This window comes from Quercus suber, unplaced genomic scaffold (genome assembly GCF_002906115.3).
Source record: "Quercus suber isolate HL8 unplaced genomic scaffold, Cork oak 2.0 scaffold_23, whole genome shotgun sequence".
Taxonomy (NCBI): domain Eukaryota; kingdom Viridiplantae; phylum Streptophyta; class Magnoliopsida; order Fagales; family Fagaceae; genus Quercus; species Quercus suber.
This window is the reverse complement of record NW_027069488.1, coordinates 1,418,586-1,443,745: the sequence shown is the minus strand read 5'-3', so window position 1 is coordinate 1,443,745 and position 25,160 is coordinate 1,418,586. Positions and strand designations below refer to the sequence as shown.

General features: G+C 33.7%; 2 protein-coding genes across 5 annotated transcripts; both read right to left on the bottom strand.

The window, feature by feature from the left end:
• Positions 1-2,845: 2,845 nt before the first annotated feature.
• LOC111988283 (hexokinase-1) lies at positions 2,846-10,154 on the bottom strand. The gene is made up of 9 exons (XM_024020070.2): positions 9,751-10,154; positions 8,898-9,042; positions 8,617-8,799; positions 6,295-6,369; positions 5,951-6,106; positions 5,679-5,777; positions 5,454-5,584; positions 4,320-4,401; positions 2,846-3,636 (listed from the first exon to the last, which is right to left on the bottom strand). Exons 1-9 carry the CDS (start codon positions 10,035-10,037, stop codon positions 3,289-3,291), a joined length of 1,506 nt encoding a protein of 501 aa, XP_023875838.1. The 5' UTR covers positions 10,038-10,154; the 3' UTR covers positions 2,846-3,288.
• A 7,272-nt stretch (positions 10,155-17,426) lies between these two features.
• On the bottom strand, positions 17,427-23,911 carry LOC111988284 (nuclear poly(A) polymerase 4). 4 transcript variants are annotated; one of them, XM_024020073.2, is made up of 12 exons: positions 23,259-23,911; positions 22,887-22,964; positions 21,755-21,862; positions 21,233-21,295; positions 20,979-21,140; positions 20,354-20,467; positions 20,163-20,225; positions 19,750-20,079; positions 19,483-19,647; positions 18,371-19,357; positions 17,922-17,998; positions 17,427-17,801 (listed from the first exon to the last, which is right to left on the bottom strand). In XM_024020073.2, exons 1-12 carry the CDS (start codon positions 23,406-23,408, stop codon positions 17,777-17,779), a joined length of 2,322 nt encoding a protein of 773 aa, XP_023875841.1. In that variant the 5' UTR covers positions 23,409-23,911; the 3' UTR covers positions 17,427-17,776. The 4 variants fall into 4 exon arrangements, with proteins under 4 accessions (XP_023875841.1, XP_023875839.1, XP_065621437.1 ...); XM_024020071.2 differs by having other exon boundaries at positions 17,427-17,804; positions 17,927-17,998; XM_065765365.1 differs by having other exon boundaries at positions 17,927-17,998.
• Positions 23,912-25,160: the final 1,249 nt, after the last annotated feature.

The window sequence follows — 25,160 nt, the reverse complement described above, 5'->3', positions numbered from 1 at the left end:
CATCCTGATTGGATGGCATTGATTATATATGGAGTGTATTGGCACATTATCTTGCTCTGTCCTAGTCAATGGGGAACCTAATGGTTTATTCAATCCATCAAGGACAAGAGACTTCTGTCAAGGAGACCTAACATCTCCCTATTTATTTTTGCTGTGCACTAAAAATTTAATGCTCTTATTATCAAATTAGCTGCCAAAGTTGAAATTCAAGGTGTACATCAGTACTTGTTTCAATTAGTTGAGGCAGTTGAACACTGTCACACTAACTCAAGGAGTGCAATAAATTTATGAAATCCTGGAAATAGCCATGGATGTCGTTTCCATTAATATAAATAGAATCTTTTCTTCAACTGAAGATGTTTGTGCAGATCTTCAAACTCGGTTGAGTAGTCTACTTGTGTTGATTGTATTGAATGGATCTCATTGGAAAGCTAAAAAGCATCGACTGAACTCACACATATAAATATTTAAAAAAAAAAAAGTTATTTTACTAATAGAATAAATTCTCACAATGGTTGAGATGTTAACTCTTCATTAGTCAAAATAAAAGAATAAATATTATATTGAGACTCACCATAACTAAAAACAATGTTATTGTGAAAATATTATAACATTTTGCAGACTATTTTTCTTGTCTTATATTTTTCAACAGTTATGCTATCTAAAATATCTTCTATCCTATATTGTTCAACATTTATTCTATTTAAGATCTTAGAACATCCGTATAAGTTTGTGCAAAAATTTCTTTATATTTTAGTATAAGAACCTAATTTCTTATTTTACCCAACTTTTTCTCAAAAATACTCACATAATACTATCTATTTTACATTATGTTTTATTTAAATAATTGATTTCTCACTTTTTTTTTTATAATTATTTCACAGCTATCCCACCTAAACTCTCTCTCTCTCTCTCTCTCTCCCATGACCCAAACATGGGTTTTCTGGGTTTTTTTTTTTTTTTTTTTTTTTTTTTTTTTTTTTTTTTTTGAGGTGAAATAGGTTAGAGATGAAGTTGGTTTGAAGTGAATGGGTCGAGATGGTTGATTTAGCTCTAGGTGGGTCAATTTTATGGGTTTTCCATTGGTTTTAGGTGTTGGCAAAAAGGTGTTGTAAACTTGTAATGGGTTGTAGTGGTGGTGGTGGGTTGCAATGGTGGGTGGGCGGTGATTTTGGGTCGATTTCTTCTTTCACAGTTTGGGTTTGATGATTTATATGGATTTATATATGGGTTTGATGAGTTTGGGATCTAGATTTAGAATGAGTTTGATGAATTTAATGATTAACCGTGTATATTTTCATGGGTACTATAGCAAAAATGTAAATATACAATGTTATAAATGATTGATATGGGTAATTTTTTAGCAAAAATGTGTAAATTTGTCACTTTTGTACTATATGCTTACTATGCGAGTGCTCTAACCTACTCTTTCTATTTTACATACTTGTCAAAACACCTCACATCAAAATCTCTATTTTATACTACATTTTATTAGAACATCAAATCTTCTTGATTTTTTTAATCGTTTATATTTTTTCGTACATTACAACTATTATCCACACTATCTTCCTTCATCCTTGAGATATAAAAAATGAATAGTATTTGGCATAAAATATTTTAGCCTACTGCACTAGTCCAATGGTTGTAGTCTCGTAGATAGATTATACTATCATAGAACTACACAAATAAATATTATAAATTTGGACTTTCATTCTCTTACTTTTAATTTCTATATCTATTTTATGTTTTAAATTTGGTAAGTGTATGAAATAGTAGAGGTAAATGAGGGTGAAATAATATTTAGTCTCATAAAAATATATTATGCCAACATTTTTGCCTTGTGCACAGGTTAAGTGTAGACAAACATGCAGTTGCTTCTCCTTTTATGGGCCACAATTCAAAGGCCCACTTTTTCCCAATCTTATCTTTGTTTTTTTACATGCTATGCTTCAGTGAGCATATGAATCTCACGTGGGCTATGCTGGTTTCTCGCTAGGGGAACAGAAGGGAATATTCCAGTAGCCCAAACCTCATCATGGGTCACATCTTGCACAGCCTTAACGTAAAGGAAGGAAATCGTGGAAGCAGCTCAGATTATATACGTTTTTGTGTCGCGCACGAAAACTCTGATACGAGAGACATATATACTTGTTGTAGTATGTCTTTTAACAATAAATATTAAAAAAAAAAAAAAAGTACTTTGTCTTTAACACTATTAGTATGCATCCAATTTTGTAGAATGTTTCAAAATGACTTTTTTTTTTTTTTTTTTTTTAATGACAAAGAAGAACTTCATTGAGATTAGTTGCAGGTCACAAAATATACTGTACAACAATTCTTTCCGTTAATCAAAATTTTACGAGTAAACTGACCCCACCTGCTAAAATCAGTTACCGAGTAACCCATGAGCTTTTCACCCTTGACGGGCTAAGTAATTTCAAAATGACATTCTTATTACGCATGTGCCATCCAAATAACAAATATGCATATTTCTAGAAGGGAAGAAAAAATTGCAGCTGATGGAACCCATGGACAGATCTTTTTTCCTTTTCATGGTAGAGTAGTTAAGAGAATGCATATCAGACTATTAGTGGCTCTAAAAAATATTGGGCTCTTGATGTTAACACATGACCCGTAGATAATTGTTGGTGGAAACTTTCATATAAGAAGATTAGTGGGTATACATGTGGAAGCAGCAGTGGTTAAATCCCATACTGGGTGGATATCACAAAAGCTAATAATTAATATCATACTATTGCATCCAAAAATCCATATGCTTAAGCTTTTAGGTTTAAGACGGTATCCGCAACACATTATCCACCATTTTCAGAACAAGAATTGGTAATAAGCAGAAAGAAGCAGTATGTTGATAAAAATATGAGTAAAATTACGGGCTGAAGAGGATTAGATTTGCCGCTTCCAGGTCCTGCTTTTATACAACCAATCAACCTTTATTACATATTTTGCAAATTCATAATCCAATAATTCACACAATCAACCTCCTAAACAAAAAAGGCTGGAGGGTAAAAAGTTCAGAAAACTCATAATTGATACAAATGTGGAAGAGGTGAAAAAAGGATTAAGAAAGAAGGAAAAAAGCCATAATCCAATAATTCAATCAATCAACCTCTGAAACTACAAAAGGAGGGAGGGTAAAAAGTACAGAAAACTCATAATTGATACAAATAGGGAAGAGGTGAAAAATGAATTAAGAAAAATGGAAAAGGTAATTATGCAAGAGAGATAAAGTAAAAATTTTCTTGAACTCTATGATTCTGAATATAATTCTTAGGATTCATTCACTTCAAGGAATTGTGAGTGTGAGGCAGCAAGAAGGGCAGCTCCTATACCTGACCCATCATTGGATTGCTCAATGACAATGCTTTCTGAGACTTCCTCTCCAAGCAATTCTTTTAGGGTATTCTCTAAGCACTTGCGATATTCAGTGTAATGCTCATACAATCCACCATCTAAGGCTATCACTGTCCTTTGTTTCTTCCCATCCTTGATTTTGTCTCTTCCCAATTTTATCAGAATGCCCAAGATCCCAGCAGCAGCAAGACGAGCACCACGTGTTGCAACAATGTTGCAGAGCTGAACGACCACTTTTCTCATTTCGAGGGAGGTATTAGATATCTGAAATAAAAATATAAGTAAATAAATCAGAATACAAAAACTTGTAACAGCAGTTCAGCAGGTCTCATCATCAGTTACAAAACAAATCTGAATGTGCCTCTGAAACCATCTCTCTCTCTCTCTCTTTGGACAAGTTAAATTTGGCATGGCACAAACCACAAAGACCTCTATCACTGCAAATGAAATGGCCTTTGTTACATCTCTCATCCCATATGTTCGGATGAGATATTAAACTTCTTCCTCATCAGAAAGCTACAAGCCACCATCTCTTGTTTCTATTTGGTACATCCATAGTCATAGCAATTTATAAAAATAAAAATAAAAAATAAAACTTTTCTATAGTCCCATATGATATGGATGATATATTAAACTTCTTCCTTGTCAGAAAGGTACAAGCCAGTAAGCCACTATCTCTTGTTTCTATTCTGTACAACCACAGTCGTAGCAAATGAAAATGCCCTCTCTAGAATCTAATCCATTATCCCATATGTATGGATGATAAGGAATAGGAATGGAGGCCTTCAGTCCTGATGCAAGACAACTAAGCCAGGAACCCAATTCCAAAAAATTAAAGGTCACTCAATTATGCATATAATACAGTGCAAATTGAAGTGCTATGAACTAAAAGCACAAGGTTTGACAACTAATTGAAACTCCATACAACAATGAAGAGTTATATATACCTCTAAAATATTCTTCAATTTAGTATCCACCACTTTAAGATCACTGGATGAGTCATGATGCATTGCTGACAAGTCAGGTGTCCTGCATATTTCATAGCTCATTAATCCCATGTAGTTATATTGTTCATCCTAATCTCCCAAAAAAAAAAGGGCAAATTGAATGAAGATTACAAAACCAAAATTGAAGTTAACAAGAGACAAATTTCAAAGAGGAGCATAAATATGTGACCACAAGAATGCAACACCATGGACCTAAGGCTAAAGTCCAAAAGCTAGAAAGAGAGAGCTAACCTCAAAGCCTGAGGACTGCCACTAAATCATGAAGGTCATTAATTACACTTGCCAAGGGTTGGCCTGATGAAATTGATTAATTTCTTACTATGACCAAAATGCTTTTGAAGTTACAATAAGGATACTAGGTCTTATGGATGCATTATGCCAATAAGGTGACAAATGTGACACCCATTATGGACCACAACTTGGCAACCATATCAATTAAGCAAGAATAATATATCAAATATAGATTATTCTGAAGAATGAATGCCATGCTGATGAAGTGTTCACCCAGACAGTTATCTGGGCAAACACCTAGACCACTAGGAAGTAAATTATGGACAAAAATAGGCAACTTGACAGCTGTAAAAAAATGTTTTACATTATTTCATACTAATAAATAGTTTAAATTAGTACTTAAAAAGAAAAATTCTATGATATTTAGGACTGAAGGCAAAGGTTAACACAAGGTTTACAGCCCGAGTTAGTGAATATAATGTGCTATCCAACTGTTTTTATGGTCAGAAAAAAGTCCAATGTTCCATTTCAATTTATGATTTTATTACAGCACTGAAAAGCCTAGAACAGAAACAAAGAATATATAAAAAAGAAATGTGAGCTGCAAGGCACATGCTCTGGGTTGCTATGACACTTTTGGATTTAAGTCGTGACTATAGTAGTATGGGATCAAACAATGCACAAGAGTTTCCACTCTAGAGTAAAGTTGACGAAAATTAAAAAGCTGTCAAACAAAAATAATCCTCTTAGAACATGAACAAGTGGAAAGGCAAAATGAAAAGGAAAAGAGCAGAACATAATAAACAATGTTTAAATCGTTAACCTGTAAGTTTTGGACACTACCTTAATGTGAATGGAATTTTTAGTTTTGGTGGAATGATGTCACCAAAAAAGGAAGCTTCTTCAGCCATTTTGCATAGAACTATGCGAACAATTTCTCCCAAATACATACCAGAAATTATCTTCTCAAACATCTGAGAGTATCAAACAAATTTTTAAGGAAAAACACAATAGAAGATCATTTGGCAAAGCAAAGCCTAGTGGAACGTTAAATATTCATACAATCACCTGTTCACCTGGGTTCAAACTCTCAGCATCAAGTACATAATCATACTCTGTGAATGGAAGGTCTGTTGACCAAAAGGTACCCCACTCCATGTTGATGACCTGCAGTAGAACATTAGCTGTGTCTTCAGAATTCTTTCTCAATAGTTCTTTTACATTTTTCAATCATATGCATAACTTTTCTCAACCATACTGACTTGAGACAAGAACAGGAAAAGAAGTTAAATATTATTAAAAGAACTAGACAATTTAACAGTCACTGAGGATCTGCTAACCATCTCTCCAGATTTAGGCAGAAGACCACGTAATTTTGGTATTGCATTTGCACGTTCTACATATGCTGCATTTGTTCCAGTACCTAAGATAACAGCAGCAACAACATCCTTGTTGGAATATCTACCTCCAGCTAATGTCCCAACTGTATCATTCACCTAGTTCCAATAATGTACATTAAAACCATATTGAAAACAAAAATAATATCATGAAGTATTCAACACCAGATTGACATATGAAAAAAGGAATACCAATCCACTGCACAAGACCATATATGATTTTCATCAAGAATAACCAAAGGGATCACATTAGTGTTTTTATAAAGAAGCCATTGACTTTGACTAACCAGAGCTGATACACGCATATCAAGGCCTTTTCTCTTCATTGCTCGTGTTAATTCCGCCACAACATCTTGGCCAACCTATGCACCCAGCAATTAAAAAAGTCACACAAGAGGATTTAGGCTAAAGAGAAAATACCATACTGTCACATTTGTAAATTAGTTTTGATATGCCAACAAACTGTACTTACTATTGAACTGGATTGTTTCTGTCAAAAGTATAATATGTTCATGCTTCCAAAAGTCAGATAAACCATGTTCAATTTTTTATGACTATCCTCAAAGTGTTGCTGAAATTACAGCTCGTTTAACAGGAAAATATGCCAGATTGGTGGGGGTAGCTACTATTTTCTAGAGAGAAAAAGAAAGCTTTAGATTTGTTTTACATAAAGGGATGACAAACCAGGACAAAATATCCTAACAAGAACAAGAATATGAACATGAAAAGAGTTGTTGGTCTTGATTTTCACAAAATCTTAAAGGAAATGATTAAAAATGCTCCTTTGATCTGCTCTAAAATTGATAGAGAATATTTATAAAGATGAAATTATGTTTGCAATTAACACTTTCTTCCTAAAATTTTAAGGAATATAATTTTGATCAATGACACATACGAGAAAGCTAACCAAAATTGATATTAATGTTAAAGGTGCCTAACAATGATTTGCGATAGGATTCTAGAAGCCAACCCAAATATAGGATAAACATGGAAACCAAAAGGTTTGAAAGGAGATACTGATGCATATCTAAAATTTTAAAATTTCAACAAATTTTCCAAATTATAAATTTTTTTCTAAATATAAGAAATTGGCCATTCCCTCACTTCCCCTAGCAGTGAACAATGAATTTTGCCAACAAAATTTCTCTCGACAAACAAATTAGGGCAACCATCACTGAAGAAAGTGCAAACCTATCATGTTATCAAAATCACAATGGTTGAATAAAATATAGAAATTGTTAATTAGAACAACAACAGAATATGATGCATCAATGTGATGAAGCCCTAACAAGTTTTCATAGCCACCCCAACTAAATCTTCAGTTGAATCAAGAATAATATGTTGGAAACAATACCAAACTCACTAATACCTTTCCTGTTTAAATTAAAATAACATACTTTTTTTTTAAGTAAAATCAAAATAACATGCTATAAACTAGTTCCACTACAGGACAACTTAATCCAAAATTTAAAGTTTGAAGAATATGATATTCAATGAATACAATTGGCAATTAAATCTTCAATCTGTAATAACTGCCTCTTAATTATATTATTATGGAAGTTACCGTTCAAACTGGCCACTTTGTTAAAACAAGAGAAAAAGAGACATCAAAATGAACCTTGCGTGCATTACAATTCTCATCTCAAACAGGAATCTTCACATTGGCAAGGTTTTATATCCTTTACATGTTAATATGCAATATGTATTTGTGTGAGATATTGAGTATGTGTTTGTCTTTTCAGAAAAGATTCCCTGCCCTTAAGCCTTGACAGAGTTTGTAAAACAACAATGAAATATGAACATTTAACAATATCCAGACTGGACCAGTTGGTTGGACTGTATAATCTTCTGACTTCCCATCCTGTAATTTTATTTTCAACTTTTTTAGGTCCCTATTTATGAAAAGATGAGGGGAAGTCACTTGAGGTGGTTTTGTCATGTTTAGAGGAGAGCAAGTAATGAAACGGTAAGAAAGAGTGAGTAGGTTGAGGGATAGGAAAAAGGTAGAGGAAGGCCAAAAATAACATTAGTAGAGTAATAAAAAGGACAAAGAGCATGACTTCAAATAGAATTTAATAGAGGAAAAGAGTTCATGTGGCCAACCCAATCTAATCTATCGAGCATCCATAGCTAACTCCAAATTTTGGGATTAAGGCTTTGTTGTTGTTGCCAGTACCTTGACAACAGTTACCAGAATATTCCTACTAAAATAATAGTCACTACTTTTTGTAACTACTTTACCATCAACCTGGAGTTGATACTATTCATATTTTATAGAGATATCTGGATATGTAGGCTCATGTGCAACACACCCTAAAGGGTATCCATCACCATAACTCATCATTCTTTTTTTTCTACATAAGTAAAAAATCTCTTCATTCTGTTTTTAGTACTTCATTTTATTCTAATTTAATATATTGATTATTAATACTTTTATGATATCACCAGAATTTTCTTATTAACATTAGTTTATTTTACAAGTTCAATTTAGATAAAGAACAGATCGATAATCAAAGACATACTTCAATTCATTGGAAAAATGCCAGGAAATCAATAGGTAAACATAAATGAAGATAAACAAAAAAAGACACAAAGCATTTAGGATTAACCGTATCATCTATAGAGAAGCCTTTTGTCCACTTAATAAGATTCCCAGAGGCAATTGATGATTGCATCACAGGGAACGAGAAGGTAAAGCCTAGTTCCCTCTGCCTACCAGGAGGAAGTTGAAAATCTGGTCCTTCTTGGTCGACAAATTTTGCAAGTTCAGCCGCTATAAAATCAAATAGTGCCTGAAATCACATCAAGATTTTGTGACTTTTAACATTTATTTTTTCATAATAAAGCTTGAATTAGCGGTGACAACAGTTAAGCACCAAAACAACTTTACCTCTGAAGTTCCAACCATCAAATCCAAAGGAATGGACACCTCGGAAACTTCTTGATTAACAACAGCTCCCCCTCCCAATTGTACCCGCAACACACGGAAGTTTGTTCCTCCAAGGTCCAACGCATAAAACAATCCCTTCTCATCTCTAAAAATAGGAAAAACACAAAAAAGAGGATCCATCATCCATTAAACTTAAATCTCTATATTGCACTGTCTACTCATAAAGTCAAAATTTTAAAAAAAATAACATCACAAATATTTTGGGAGATTGTCAACGGATAAAACATAAACACAAACAAGACATACTAATCAAGTAAAAGCAGGAACACCGACATAAAATTCAATCAAAAAAAGGACCAAATGAGACATGCATGCAACATAAATATAGACAAAAACAACAAACAGCCGCATGAAATCAAGACAGACTGAATCAAACGAGACACACAGACACCTTCACACACAACACATACTAACCAAATAAGAGGAAAACGCCCACATACAATTGAACCCAAAAAAATGGACCAAATGAGACGTGCAACATAAACATAGAAAACAAACTCCCACATGAAATCAAGACAGCCTGAATCCAATGAAACACACGCACTCTCTCTCTCTCACACAACATATAGTAACCAAATAATAGGAAAACACCCACATACAATTCAATCAAAAAAATGGAACAATTGAGACGTGCAACATAAACTTAGACAAAAACAACAAACACCCACATGAAATCAAGCCAGAATGAATCAAATGGAACATAAAAACAAAGCAAAAAAAAAAAAAAAAAAAAAACTCAAATCCATGTATCCATTTTTGTTTTGTTTTTCTTTTTTTTTTTAAGAAAGAATACCCAGATGGGAGATTGCTGACATAGGTGATGAGCATCTTGAGCATGGTGGGAGCACCTTGAGAATCAGAGGCAGCAAGCCCAGCTTGCATCTCCTTAGTCATGGCATCAGCCACCTGCTCCAGCTTCCAAGTTGGGGTCTCACACTTCTCCTCAAAGTCCTTCACTATAGCCATGGCCTTCTCCCACCTTGCCGCCCTCTGCATACGCCGCCGCACCACCACCGCAGCTGCTGCCGCACACACCGCTGCCGCACATATCGCTGCTGCACTCACCGCTACCTTCCCCATTTTTCCTCTGTATGTGTTTGTATGTATGTATGTATGTATGTAATACTATATATAAACTATGAAGAGCTTAGAAAACAGAGACTGTGAGACACACAGATTTTGAATCATATATTGCCGTTGTTTATAGGATTTAGGATGTCAAATTTGTCGTGCTCTGTTTTTTTTTTTTTTTTTTTTTCTTCGGTGACAGATATTGGAATTCACTAGATTTGGGAAAATAAAAAAATAAAAAAATAAAAATGAAAGACCGGAAAATTGGAAGGTTTGAAAGATTTAGTCCAGTCCAACCAAAATTTATTCCTTATCCAAAAAAATTAAAAAAAACTGTTACTTTTTTTAATTATTATATAGTTTGGATAAATTTGTTATTTTTATCTGTTAAGTGAGAAAATTTAGAATTATGAATATTATCCAGGTAAGTTAAAATAGTTGAAAGATTTACTTAGTCAGTGGCATGATCCTTTCATGCAATAATTAAATAATCAATTACAAAGTGAATTTTAAATTTAGAACTTCTATTTGAAGCTAATTTGCTGTCTAAATTAAGATCTGCTTCAAGTGTTGTGTACACTAAAAGATTGAATTTTGTATATATAGAAAAGAAATCAATTATGGTCATTGCCTAATAATAATCATAATGGTGTCTAAAATTTAGGTTCAAATCTCATCCATATGATATTTTAAGAAAAAAACTAAAGGTACAAATTTTTTTACAAAAACTTTTATGAATTGCTGATGTAGTGAGTGATTATTGATAGATAAAAAAGTTATATTATTGGTGGGTCCAAATGAGAACTAATAAAAAGTTGACCACAACAACAATTTGTGAAAATATTGTAAAATAATTTGTGACTGTAATATTACTCATTGGGAAATGATATGTCTACAATATTTTTACAACATTTTTACAACAAATCCTAAGTGGTAGGTTGTTACTGGTTGTTATTGTTAGGGCAAAAAAGTAATCTTAGTGTTAGTTTCAAATTTGAACAAATAATAACTAACCACTTGTGATTTGTTGTAAAAATGTTGTAGACATAACATCTCTGATTACTCATATGTTAATATAGGATAATCATAAATGTAATTGTATGACTTATTCTTCTTTAAAAAAAAATTGAGATTGTATGACTATATTTTAAAATATATATACATTTGTATGACTTTGTACTATAGCCGCCTACACTAGAATTAGTCCATTCAAGTAAATATTTTAATATTTTAAATCACATTTTCAATGTACTTAATTTACTATAGTTTTTCTCAACAAGCTTATCAGAAATAGGCTTTCTTCCCATTAATTAAAAAAAAAGGCTATCTTTTACCCCCCCAAAAAAAAAAAAAAATTATTTACTATAGTCACTTAACCAAATCACATGATTATCCTATATTTTGTTAGGTATACTAAATTTTTTATAGACTTTTTCACATTTATTAAATAGGTTGACAAAAAATAATGGGTCCATATAAAGGTAGTGTCCACCACTATTAACAAATGTGAAAAAATTTACGTGTTCCTTTTCTTGTTGATATTATATTGTTCCTTAGGTGTTTTGCAATTGTGGATTATACCTCCTCCTTATCCAAAAATTCTTAGATAATCCTTGTGTACAGCTAACCACCACATCATGAACACTTCAATTTAGATGGTCCAATAGGTGTAGCCACGCAGATGGTCACTGTAAAGAAGAAATCATTGTTGAAGATATGCTTTGGGTGATGTAAAAAAGAAATCAGTGTTGAAGGATTATCGAATTTATGTAGCCAAATTTGTTCTTCCAATATTAATTGGGAGAATTCGGAGCGGAAAGATCTAAAGTCATTCTTGCATGCCAGATGTAAAAAAATTAAATATATAAAAGAAGGAGATGGATTTTTTGTCATTGGTTGAGCATATTACTAAAATTTAAAAAGAGAGCATAAGAAATAATACGTAAGTATTGTATCTAAGTTTTGTCTTATAAGTATGTAGTTAGTATTTCCAACAAGACATCTAGAGTTCAACCACTTAAACATTGTTAATAAAAATAAATACAAAAAACAAAAACACACGCACACAAGTTTGCATGAAATTCCACTAAACTAGCCAACAACTTTTGTTTTTTAGTAGATATATTTATTTACAACTTTGTTTTTAAGTCAATTAAAACATCCATACCATACCCATTAATGTCTTATAACTCAACTAATACTTTCTTGTAACTCAGCTCACACTATTCATGTTTTTGACAGAGACATCCAAAGAACTCCCATGGTTGTTGTAATTATTGAAAAAAAAAATGCAGGCATATTGCAGTGTTTGGTAATGAAAAAGAAGAGAGAAATGGACATTTTAGAATTGGCTAGTTAGGTCAAGTTGCCTTAGTTGGGCCCTGTTGATTGTGGCGTATTAAGCAGACCATACAAACCGGCCAAGCTAAGCTAAGACGCAACTTAGTTGCTCCTGCACAAATGATTTTGACGTGTTGCCAATTTGCCACGGATATTTTTGTGACCAAAAAATCTCAGCCACGTAAGCCATGACTCAGACATGCATATCAACCGCTTTTATTGGAGTAGGGCTATCTATAATATGGATAATAAGTCAATTACAATGACGGAATTGACACTCCCCTTTATTTCCAGCTTTTTTTGGGGGGTGGTGGTAACTGACGGTTTCAAGTTCATCCCACAGTCTGTATAAATCCAGCGAAACCTATTTTATAAAATACCAAAGTCAAAATAGTTGGATCACTCACAGAACATGTAAATAAATAAACCCTTTAATTAATTTTTAGTCCTTGAATATTCGAGAGTTGCTCCGCATCACTAGGTATTGTTTAGGCGAAAATATCATTTTGGTCCCTATATTTTAGAGTCACAGTCAATTTAGTCTCTATATTTTGGAGGCAGTCAATTTGGTCCCTACTATTTTCAAGTCACAATCAATTTGGTCCCTACTGTTAGATGACTAACGAAATCTGCTTAGCTGGCAAACGAAATGTACATGTAGCATAAAATATAAATTGTCATTCCATATCAGCCCTTCCATGTCAGCTTTCACTACTACTAATACCAACCCATGTAAGTCAGGAGTGGCAAAATCAACCCAAACTCATTTGCCCACTCAAACCCACCCACTTAAAATAGACCCAAACCCACCCAATTATTAATTGGGTTAAATGGGTACTAACCCAATTTAACCCAATTAACACTAATGTTTATTGAGATTTTAATTGGGTACCCAATTAGGCCCAATTATGATCGAAGTACCATTTCTACAAATCACCAAACCCCAAAACCACTAAAATGACCAAAATATCCCCTCAACCTAAAAATGACCAAAATACCCCCAAAACTTAAAAAATGACCAAAATACCTCCCGAAACCTAAAAAATAACCAAAATACCCAAAAACCTGAAAATTACCAAAATACCCCTGAAACATTAAAAAAAAAGACCAAAATACCCTTGAAACAAAAATAAAAAGACCAAATTACCCCCGAAATCCAAAAAATGACCAAAATACCCCTAAAACTTAAAAATGACCAAAATACCCCCGAAACCCAAAAAATGACCAAAATACTCCTAAAATCCAGAAAATGACCAAAATACCCCTAAAACCCAAAAAAATAACCAAAATACCTCTGAAATCCAAAAAATGACCAAAATACCTCCGAAACTCAAAAAATAACCAAAATACCCTCGAAACCTAAAAATGACCAAAATACCACCAAAACCCAAAAAATGACCAAAATACCCTAAAAATTACCAAAATACCTCTTAAACCTAAAAAATAGCCAAAATAACCCAGAAGCCTAAAAAACTAACCAAAATAACCCTAAAACCTAAAAATACCTCGTAAACCTAAAAAGTGACCAAAATACCCCTTAAACCTAAAAAATGACCAAAATACTCTCAAACATCTAAAGTGACGAAAATACCCCTAAACCTTTGAAATGACCAAAATAAACCCAAAACCGCTAAAATGGCCACAAACAACTTGAAACCTCTAAAATTACCAAAAATACTTTGAAACATCTAAAACGACCAAAATACATCTAAACCTATAAAACGACCAAAATACCCCTCAAAATATCTAAAATGACCAACATAAAACTAATCCTGTAAGATGAAAAAAATACACTCGAAGCCTCAAAAATTACCAAAATAGGGGTTTGGGGTATCTTAGTCATTTTTTAGGTTTAGGGGTATTTTGGTCATTTTTTATGTTTAGGGAGTATTTTGGTCATTTTTTAGTTTTACAAGGGATTTTGGTAATTTTTTAGGTTTAGGGGCTATTTTGGTCATTTTTAGGTTTTTAGGTTATTTTGGTCAATTTTTAGACTTCATGGTTATTTTGGCCATTTTTAAGGTTTCGGAAGTATTTTGGTCATTTTTAGTTTTTAGAGTTATTTTGGTCAATTTTTAGGCTTCGAAGTTATTTTGGCTATTTTTTAGGTTTCAGAGATATTTTATTAATTTTTTAGGTTTTGGAGGTATTTTGGACATTTTTTTGGTTTAGGGGGTATTTTGGTCATTTTTTGGATTTCAGGGGTATTTTTGTCATTTTTATGTTTCGGGGGTATTTTAGTCATTTTATAGGTTTTCTAGGTATTTTGGTCAATTTTTAGGTTTCAGGGGTTATTTTGGTCAATTTTTAGATTTCGTGGTTATTTTGTCCATTTTTAAGGTTTCAGGGGTATTTTGGTCATTTTTAGTTTTTAGGGTTATTTTGGTCAATTTTTAGGCTTCGAGGTTATTTTGGCCATTTTTTAGGTTTCAGAGGTATTTTAGTAATTTTTTAGGTTTTTGAGGTATTTTGGACATTTTTTTGGTTTAGGGGGTATTTTGGTCATTTTTTGGGTTTTAGGGGGTATTTTGGTTATTTTTTATGTTTCGGGGGTATTTTTGTCATTTTATAGGTTTTCTGGGTATTTTGGTCATTTTTTAGGTTTCTGGGGTATTTTGGTCATTTTCTATGTTTCGGGGGTGTTTTTGTTGTTTTATAGGTTTTCTAGGTATTTTGGTCATTTTTCAGGTTTCATGGGTATTTTGGTAATGTTTTGGGTTCCAGGGGTATTTTGGTCATTTTGTTGGTTTTGAGATTATTTTGGTAATTTTTAGGTTTCAGTAGTATTTTGGTCATTTTTTTATGTTTCAGGAGTATTTTGGTAATTTTTAGGTTTCAGAGGTATTTTTGTAATTTTATGAGTTTTGGGGGTATTTTGGTAATTTTAAGGTTTCAGGGGTATTTTGGTCATTTTTTGGGTTTTAAGAGTATTTTGGTAATTTTGTCGATTTCGAGATTATTTTGGTAATTTTTAGGTTTTAGGGGTATTTTAGTCATTTTTTTAGGTTTTAGAAGGTATTTTGGTAATTTTTTGGGTTTCGGGAGTATTTTGGTCATTTTTGGGTTTTAGGGGTATTTTTGTCATTTTTTGGGTTTTGGGGGGTGTTTTGGTAATTTTAAGGTTTTGGGGGTATTTTGGTCATTTATTTAGGTTTCGGGGGTATTTTGGTCATTTTGTAGGTTTCGTGGTTATTTTGGTAATTTTGAGGTTTTAGGGTATTTTGGTCATTTTTTAAGATTTTAGAGTACTTTGGTCATTTACACTTTAGGGGCATTTTGATAATTGGGTAATTGAGTGGGTTGGGGTTTACCCATAATAATTGGGTTGGATTGGATTTGGGTTAGAAGCAATTAGTTAAATGAGTTTTAATGGGTAAATGAATTTTATATACCTAACCCAATTATGTCCACCCCAAATCCACCCATTTGACACCCCTACATGTGACTCTCACATGACCCACTTATTATCAACACTCTCCTCACTAGTCAAACAAGTCAGACCCGATTGAATTCAAAACCCCCAAACTGAAATTTCAAACCCTTCTTGGTAGCCACATCTCTTCTGGCCTAATCCCACGATCAAAGCTTAATCTCTTCTCACCGATTCCACTCCCATCTTGCAAACTTTGGTGATTCCAGACTGAAACCATTGATGAACAACTTTGTAACTCACCCATGTCCATACCTTGATTTCTTTACTCTTTAAAGAGCCAGTTACTTATGAAGGGACGAATAAAAATTTTAGGAACACAACTACTGGGTAATGGCAATGTCTCAGTTTGTTGAAGTTTTAAAATTTCTACCACATTTGTTTGAAATTTCTAACAGAAATGTGGTGTACTTTGTAGTAATTTATTTTCTTTGCTTTCTCATCAACTTAAGAAGCATAATTATTGGTCCAATTCAATTAGGATTTCACAAAATTCAACTCGATTGCTTCTACGAAAGCCTCTAAATAAAAGCTTAATTACCTACCATGTTTATGAACAAACATGGTGACCCACGTATCATTCTAATCAACAATATGTCACAAACCCATTATAAGTGGGGTATATTATGAAATACTTATTCTTAAAATTCACAAATAAAGTACACATAACAACTCCCCCGCCATTTGGGTTTTTCATTGACGTTTGGGTTCTCTATTTCTTCATCTCTTTGAGGATTAGGAGCTTGAATGGGAATGGGCAATGGAGTCAGTGAGATGAGAGTGGAATTGGCGAGATGAAAGGAGCTTTGATCTTGGGGATTAGGTGAGAAGAGATGTGGCTCTGAAGGAAAAGTTTATGTTCATTGTGGGTTAGGGATTTGAAATTTCATTTTGGGGGTTTTGAATTCAATTGGGTTTGAGTTGTCTCATTAGTAAGGAGGGTGTTGATGATAAATGGGTCATGTGAAAGTCACATGAGTTGGGTTAGTAGTAGTGAAAGCTGATGTGGAAGCTTGACGTGAAGGGCTATTTATATTTTAATTTAATTTATGTCATGTGTGCATTTTGTCTGCCACCTAAGCAGATTCCGTTAGTCATTTAACGGTAAAGACCAAACTGATTGTAACTTGTAAATAACATGGACTAAATTGACTGCTCCCAAAATGTAGGAACCAAATTGACCGTGACCTCAAAATATAGGGACTAAAATGATGTTTTCGCCTATTGTTTATTAATTACATCAGATACAGATCCATTGTCTCAAGAATTTAAAATATCACACGTCAAGCCCACTAATAAGCCAGAGAGAGAGAGAGAGAGAGAGAGAGGTTCAACATTATAAAATATTATTACAAAGCAACCAGTGTACACAAGTTTCACAGCCTAACCTCAAACCATAGACACTACTATATAAACAAGACCTCAACCCTAACCAAAGAACACACAATCTCCATCCTTTTGGTTTTTTTTTTTTTCTTTTCAAAATTTTTTTCTTTTTTTTCCTATTTTTCTGATTCACAAACTTAATCGAAGAAAAAAAAAAAAAAAAAAAAAAAATTTTTTTCTTTTCAAAATTTTTTTCTTTTTTTTCCTATTTTTCTGATTCACAAACTTAATCGAAGAAAAAAAAAAAAAAGAAAAAAAAAAAGCAAAGGAACAACTTATGACTAACTGCTAAACACTAGAACATCTATACTCCCATGAGCAAGAGAGCAGACAGCTCAAGCAGAAAAGTATAACTTAAAAAGAGTATTATCTGTACACATATGGCAGAGTATACCCCCCACAGGTGTCCTTCAGTTGGTGCCGATTGGTTCCCAATCCGCAATGCAGACTAAGCAAGTATGCCTGAAAAAGAGAAAGAAACGAAAGCCAGCAATTAAAATAACACTTACCCGAACTGCTGGCTTTCTGTCTTTCTATTCTGAGCAAAATGTTTTCGCAGCCAAATATAGCGATTGACCCAACTTCTAATCTTTCACGCTGTTGACGTTAAACTCAGCCTGCTATTAAGAGTAAGTTGGGAAAAGATAGAAAGGGAAAACAAAAAAAAGAAAGCAGTATAAAGACAAACAATATGAGAATAATCCCAAATATAAAGGTTAAAATTTCAAAATGCATGCCTTACAACTGGTTTCTCCACAGCTTCCAAGTTTGCTTCACCCCTAGAATTGATTACCATCCCAACTGCAGCATTTGGCTTCACATAGAAAGCAAAAGGAAAAAATTAAGAAATTAGATAAGATCAGTCAACACATACAACATATCAAAGATGAAATTAGTCAAAAACTAATAAAAAATAACAGTAAAAAGATATATCTGTATTTCATGCACTCTGGGCACAGTAGCCCTACTAGAGTGCGACTCTCAACTGTCCACCTAAGGTTGTACAGCACTGGTAAGGACGACCACAAATAAATTCAGACAAAACAATCTACTGGTCGGACTGAAGATATAAGAAGTCATCCTACTAGTAAAATGTCAAAGAAGAGAGAATAAATAGATGATGCAAGCAGCCAAAATTGATAAATTAAAAAAAATCACGGTAATTGAAGGAACTTAAATCCAAAACCTCTAACTCTTCCTGATATCCGTCTTGTAGAACTCCGTTGCCATAAATGCATCCATTCTCCAAAGGAGATATTGAATGGGCCTCACACGAATCAGCCACAGAAGATCCTATGTTATTACTCCCTTCAATGCTTCCTTCCACACTCCCAGTATTCCCCTCACTGCTACCTACCACTGATCCAAATCCAGCATCTTCACAAGAACTGACCTCACTTGCAGGGGTTGTGGTGATAATACTGGAATTTGAGGCACATCCTGCTGTCTCAGCTTCTGGGCATAGCATCCTTTTTTGAGCTTCAACTAGCTCCAAATTGGACCTTTTAGCACCCTCCATCAAGCTCCGATCTTGCTCGACAGACCCAGTCCCAGTAATCCTGCAATTTGATGCCAAATCTTCCACTTTACCAGTGTCAACCTGCCAAGTTCTGTTCCTTTCAGCAGTTGCATTATTTCCCACTGAATGAGATGCCAGATGATCTGAAGACACACTGCTCAACTTATTACTGATAATGTCAGGAGAAATCGAATCCCGTCTCTGAGGGCTAATAGATAGCCGTTTTACAGGCATGCCTTGTTTCACATCCACTGCATCAGAACTGTTTTTCCTCTTAAGGCATCTCTCACTGGAGCCAGTCCCGCCAACTTCACCATATTCATGAGATGATTTATCAGCCTGCTGCTGGGCTGTCGGCCTTGAGGGTCGAGTTCGTTTATAACCATCTGGAAACACATATGAAGGAATTTGCCTTCTACGAACATGAGAAACATAAATTTCCATCCCTGGTTTCCAATATGAGTACATGTTTACAGATTGCCTGAATTCATCAACAGTCCCACGGATATCAAACTGCTGACCTTCTTGGACCATCTCCCCCTGTTTCCTTTGCAAACCCATAAAAAAAGCACAATGGGCACACTGCTTTGATGTATCCACATACTCGTGAGGATAAGGATGGCATTGCAACTTCCCAAATGTGTCCCGCTCAATCTGCAAGCACAAAAGTACAAAATAGGGATGAAAGAAACACCTGTCACTCATTTGCTATCTTTCCATTTTGCTATATACTACAGAGTTTTTTGTGCCACAAACCAACAAAAATGCATAAATGTTACCATCAGAGTCAATTGCCTCAGCCTAGATTCAACCCAGCCTTTCCAAGCAAGCAAGTCGTCAGCATCAACTGCAACTATGTCAACCTGCAGATAGTTCTTGTAGCTTTCAAAGAAGAAGTATGGCCGAAATAGATCACTCCACTGAGCTTTATTGAGTTCTATCTCCTGGATTTAGGGAATAAACGAGAACAAATAAAAAAAAAGTGATCAAAATATACACAACCAAGAAAATTTACTTCACAGCCAAGAAAAAACGAAACTTCTCACCTCACAAATCTCTTTACCATGTTGGAACTGCTCCATCATAACCCTGAGGGTGCTTGTTGAAACATTGTAGCTAGAATTCATGCATGGGTAAGCAGGAGTTATGATAGGCATGTGATGAGTCCGGTCTCGAGGATTCTTACGAGGATCCCATACAGAAAATCCAAGTTCTTCCTCTTCAATTGCACATAACATCACAGGGTTTGGCCAACGCCACTGTGTATAAACCCTAAAAAATCGAGAGACAAGCATACTAGGAACTGCATTAGGATAAAGCTGGCACACACGAGCTACAAGAAGTGCCCAGTTCACACCCCCAAGAAATCCAGTCACCTGAACATGAACACATGAAATACATAAATAGAAACGGAAAACATAACATTATCCAATATTACCTGGCAATGAAAAGGACTCACATTGGAATAAACACCACGCCTTTTGGCCCAAAACTTCAAGCATCGGAGTGTCGTGCAAAAATGCTACAATTCAAAAAAGAGTATTTTAAGTACAGACCAAATACCAATGATATACCCCAGAAAAAGGTAAAAGGTTGTATCAAGTTAAATTCATGGACCAACTAAACACGATACAGTAGGAAGAATTTCACCTCAACATTTGGAACAAGCTTAAGAATTTGATCTGCAACCCTGCAGCCATTAAAACTTCGAACAGTGGGCTCATCGACATTGTACAATACAGACACATCAGAGATGTCCAAGTCCTGTTAAAACATTGGTTACCACATGTAACTCCAAAGTATCATGCAGTCTAAAAATTAAAGAAACCATAAATTGACAAACTTAAAATATACTAGCTTGTATCACAGAAGAATTTAATTGTGCAACAGACTGCAACTATTATACATTCTACTAATTACATTGAAAATATACTATCGGCTAACATTAGAATGAAACTATGAACTTTCAACATACCATTTTGACAGAAACTGTTAAACCAAAAAAGGGCATGCACAAACACAAACAATCATCTAAACAGTATATGCAAGAAAGCAAACTTCTTTTTTGTTGGGAGAGAGAGAGGGGTAAAAGAGCACTTTCTTAAAACCTCTCATCCATATAATTCATAATCATGCCAAGGGGAAATCTCAAACAAAAATTTACTCCAACCATCATCATTGAGGATATACCCTTTTTACAGTGTTTATACAATGTATGGTTTCAATAGAGAAAATTTACATAATTCACAGAATGTTTGGTTTGAACAGAACTTACTTCTGGCACAACCAAGAGAGAAATACTTGCATAAAGAAGGTCGATGGAAAGTCCATTAAACTTGAATTTCATTACTGGGACATGAGCTTCTGGAATTGGTTGTAGTTCTGTAACTTCTTCCATTTCTGCCAGGATATTGTGCAGTATAAAGAAGAAGTCTTCCTGGTTAAGACAAATAAGGATTAGATGCAATATAGAAATCAATAGCCACAAAACCCACAAAAAAAAAAAAATAACCTCAACGCAATATTTACCTCCCTATTCACATATGATGGCCCAACACATAAAGTGTCTATGTCAACCCCAGGACCATGTACCTGCCAAGGATTAAAATTCAGCTTGATCTCCACATAATGCAGGAGGAACACATGACAAAAGAAAATCAAGTGCAGAAACAAGCCATGTGAAAATGGAAAGCAAAAGCATGAATTATAATAATAACAATTTACCAATTATAACCAGATCTACCAGACCCTGCCCCAACCCCAATAAACTAATCATGATGTGGATACGCAGATGACATGAAAACAGAAAATGGAAACCAAGTCTAACCAATTATAATAATAACAATTTACCAATTATAACCAGATCTCTACCAGACCCCGCCCCAACCCCAATAAACTAACCATGATGGGAATATGCAGATGACATGAAGCACAATCAAATAAGAAAGTAAATGGTGGACAACATGGCTTCAGGAAACCAATTTAACTCACCAGAACATAGTCAAACCATTAAGAAACCATATGGGAAAATATTATAGAGAGCATACTCACCCCAAGTCGATATGAACCAAAAGTAAAAATCACAGCATTTGCATCCTCCACCATTTGGTCCGTGTATCCTCTCAACCGAGTAAGTTGCTTTACCCAATCTTTTACAATCTAGCATTTAAAAATTATAATAATAAATAAAATTCCAGTAATTAGCATGCAATGTTCAAAACAACCTCAAGCCAGCAAATGAGCAGGGTAAAAGAAAATCATCAAATCAACAAACTAACCAGACCAAATCAGCAGTTGAACCATCAGAACTGTGAACCCACTAGTTTTTCAGTTCAGTATTATAATAATACTGAACAAGCACTTTATAAGGAAAAAACCGATCAAACCAGTGGTTTTCTTAGAAAACCATCAAAATAGATCCCAAAATAAACCATGGTCACCGGGTTCCATTAATATATTTCATCTTAGGTCTGTCCCTGACTGTTGATGGGCTCCTATCCCAGAAAATCAGGTAAAATAATTCATGGGAGAATGAATTACTAAAGTTCCAAAATCCTAAGTTGCCTCCTACCTTTCCATGGCTCTTACTTAAGAATCCCAAATCAAAGCCACTGCTTGAAAAGACCTTTAATAACATCAATGTGGTTGGCAAACAAGTGGGCATAGATTTGATTACAAAAATTCAAATCTATTGCTTAGAAAGACTTCAAAAATGAAGCGTTGGTCCAAGGAGATAAACTTAATCCCCAAAATGAACATATTTGAAATTAAATTTGCATACTGATACTCTTTTTTTTTTTTTTTAGATAATTACAATAATGCTGTTATCCCCGAAACTCGAGCCCAAAGTACCTAGGGAGGTGTCAATTTAGCTACAAGGCCCTTGGCAAAATTTGCATGCTGATATTTAAAATTTATAGCTCTTCAAATAAACAGGTTCCAAACACACATGCCACCCACATTTATTTCCCAAGCTTAAACCAATGTTCCAAATATTGGCTTATCTTAATTCGCAAAACAATCACAATAGAAATAATTTCTCGATTTCCAACTCATATAAGCTATCACATAAGCTTCAACAATTCATTTCTCTTAGCAAGATATAATTCAGTCTCAATAGCCCTCAATTCACATTTTTTAACATTGAAAATCCAACTTCCCATAAAAAAATTTGACCAATTACCTGACGAATACGATCAAGCACCTCCTCTCTCTTCTCAGCTTCTTGTTTACTCTCATAAAGCCCCGCATCCACCAAGAACTTACATACCCAGATACCAAAACATAAACAGAAAACTTTATCAGCACAAAATCCTCAATGCTCGTAAAGAATTAAACTTTCTCTATTTACAATCAGTCATACCCAGAAACCAAAAACATAAATAAATAACAAAATCAGCACAAAATCCCCAATGTTGTAAAGAATTAAACTTTCCCTAAAACAATAGCCCATACCCAGAAACCAAAAAGCATAAACAAATAGCTCAAACACCAAAAAAAACCTCAATGCATGTAAAGAATTAAACTTCCTCCATAAATAACCCAAAATCCAAACCTTCTCTAAGTCTCTGCTTCTCTGTCTATCGGCTCTGGTGGGCCCCGCCATTGATATCGGCTCCGTGACGCCGTATTTCTTCGCCACCGCCACAGTCGCAGTCGCCGCCGGAGGAGCCGGCGAGGCACTCAACCCTTCTGAACTCACCATTCCCAAAACCCCCAAAAAAAAAAAAATCCCTAATAGTAACGTATCAGGATTTTTTTTTTTTTTTTTTTTTTTTTTTTTTTTGCTTTCTTCTTTTTAAGAGAGTAACGTATCGAGAAAATTCTGAAGGAAATTGAAAATTGGATGCGAATTCAGAAGCGGAATTAGGGATTAGAAAAAAATTTATGAGAGAATGTAAAGGAAAATTGGAAGAGATCGAGAATTTGAAATCCCTAGAAAGTAACAGAAAATTAAGGGTGGAGTTTTTTTTTTTTTTTTTAAAGAAAAGTGAATCTGAGATCTAATAGAACATAAACAAACAAACCCTAAACAAAATCGAAGAGAGAGAGAGAGAGAGAGAGAGAGAGAGAGAGACCAAAACGGTGTCGGAAAGCAAGGGAGAGGTTGGGTCGGTGAGCTCAGAGAGAGAGAAAGTGAGTTAGATTTTTTTAGAAGATTTTTGTTATTTGTTTGTGGGGTTTGATGTTAATTTGGGCGTGTGAAGAGCGTTAGAGACTTTAGAGGGCGGCGTGTTTCGGTGGGATTTTTTTTTTCAATTTTTTTTAATTTTTTTTTAATTAGGAGGTTAGTTTCAATTTCTATAGGATTCTACTAGATATTCTATACTTCTGAAGTGACTCTTTTTTTTTTATTGTTCTAAATTAGGAGTTTGTTATAACTTTTTTAGACTTCTTATGTTAGTTTTTTTTTTTTTTTCTTCTTATCTTAATTAGGTAGATTTATAAACTTTATTTTCCAAAGTTTTTCTAACTAACTAATACTACTCCATCTATCAAAAAAAAAAACTAATACTACTCAAAATAATTCCCAAGTTAATTATTTTGTTCTAAAAATCTTATAGTCATTCATTCTGTTCAAAATAAGTAAATAAATCTTATAGTCATTCTTTCTCCAAAAAAAAAAAAAATCTTATAGTCATTTTTTATCATCTGTATATATTAAGAAGATTCAGAAAGTTAGTTATTATTTTTTTCCTGTCAGAAATACTCCTAAATGAATTCACCAACAACTTAAAATGTGGTTAAAATAGTAAATTGATAAAAGAATTTTTTTTTTTTTTTTACTGTAAAAAATAACCATACCTAAAACTTAAAAAAATGAATGACTATAAGTTAGTTATGACTTCAAAAAATGTCAAAAATACCTCTAATATAATTAGATAATCTTTATTCTTAAAAAAATATTATGGTTAAAATTGTAATTCAATCAAATTCAAGAACAAAAAAAATACCTGAGAAACTTTTTTCCTAAAAATTAACATACTCTCTATTTAAATATGAGAAATGATATGTTTACAATATTTTCACAATATTTTTACAACAAATCCTAAGTAATAGGTTGTTACTGATTGTTATTGTTGAGGCAAAAAAGTAATCTTAATGTTAGGTTCAAATTTGAACAACAACAACTAACCACTTACGATTTGTTGTAAAAATGTTGTGGATGTAGCACCTCTCTTTAAATATATTTTACGCACATTGAATACATTTTTTCCTAGAAACTAGCATACACTATACCCAGCAGTTTACTTCATTTGAAATCCTAAATTTTAGTTTCTTAAAAATCTCATCCATAATAACCTCACTAACAATAGATAAACTCAAATTGAAAAATTATATTAAACTCAAAATAAATAAATAAAATTTATATATTACCTAGAAACTAGCATACACTAAACCCAGCAGTTTACTTCATTTGAAATCCTAAATTGTTTCAACAAAATTCAAAAAACTT

Excerpts from the sequence above, each read along its gene's own strand:
- LOC111988283 (XM_024020070.2), bottom strand. The coding sequence starts at position 10,037 with ATGGGGAAGGTAGCGGTGAGTGCAGCAGCGATATGTGCGGCAGCGGTG. Across the intron at positions 6,370-8,616 it reads GCTTCTCTATAGATGATACG|GTTGGCCAAGATGTTGTGGC; the intron begins GTTAATCCTAAA and ends CTGGGTGCATAG. Across the intron at positions 5,585-5,678 it reads GTTTGAACCCAGGTGAACAG|ATGTTTGAGAAGATAATTTC; the intron begins GTGATTGTATGA and ends TGATACTCTCAG.
- LOC111988284 (XM_024020071.2), bottom strand. The coding sequence starts at position 23,408 with ATGGTGAGTTCAGAAGGGTTGAGTGCCTCGCCGGCTCCTCCGGCGGCG. Across the intron at positions 21,296-21,754 it reads TTGGTTCATATCGACTTGGG|GTACATGGTCCTGGGGTTGA; the intron begins GTGAGTATGCTC and ends AATCCTTGGCAG. Across the intron at positions 20,080-20,162 it reads GGCGTGGTGTTTATTCCAAT|GTGACTGGATTTCTTGGGGG; the intron begins GTGAGTCCTTTT and ends GTTCATGTTCAG.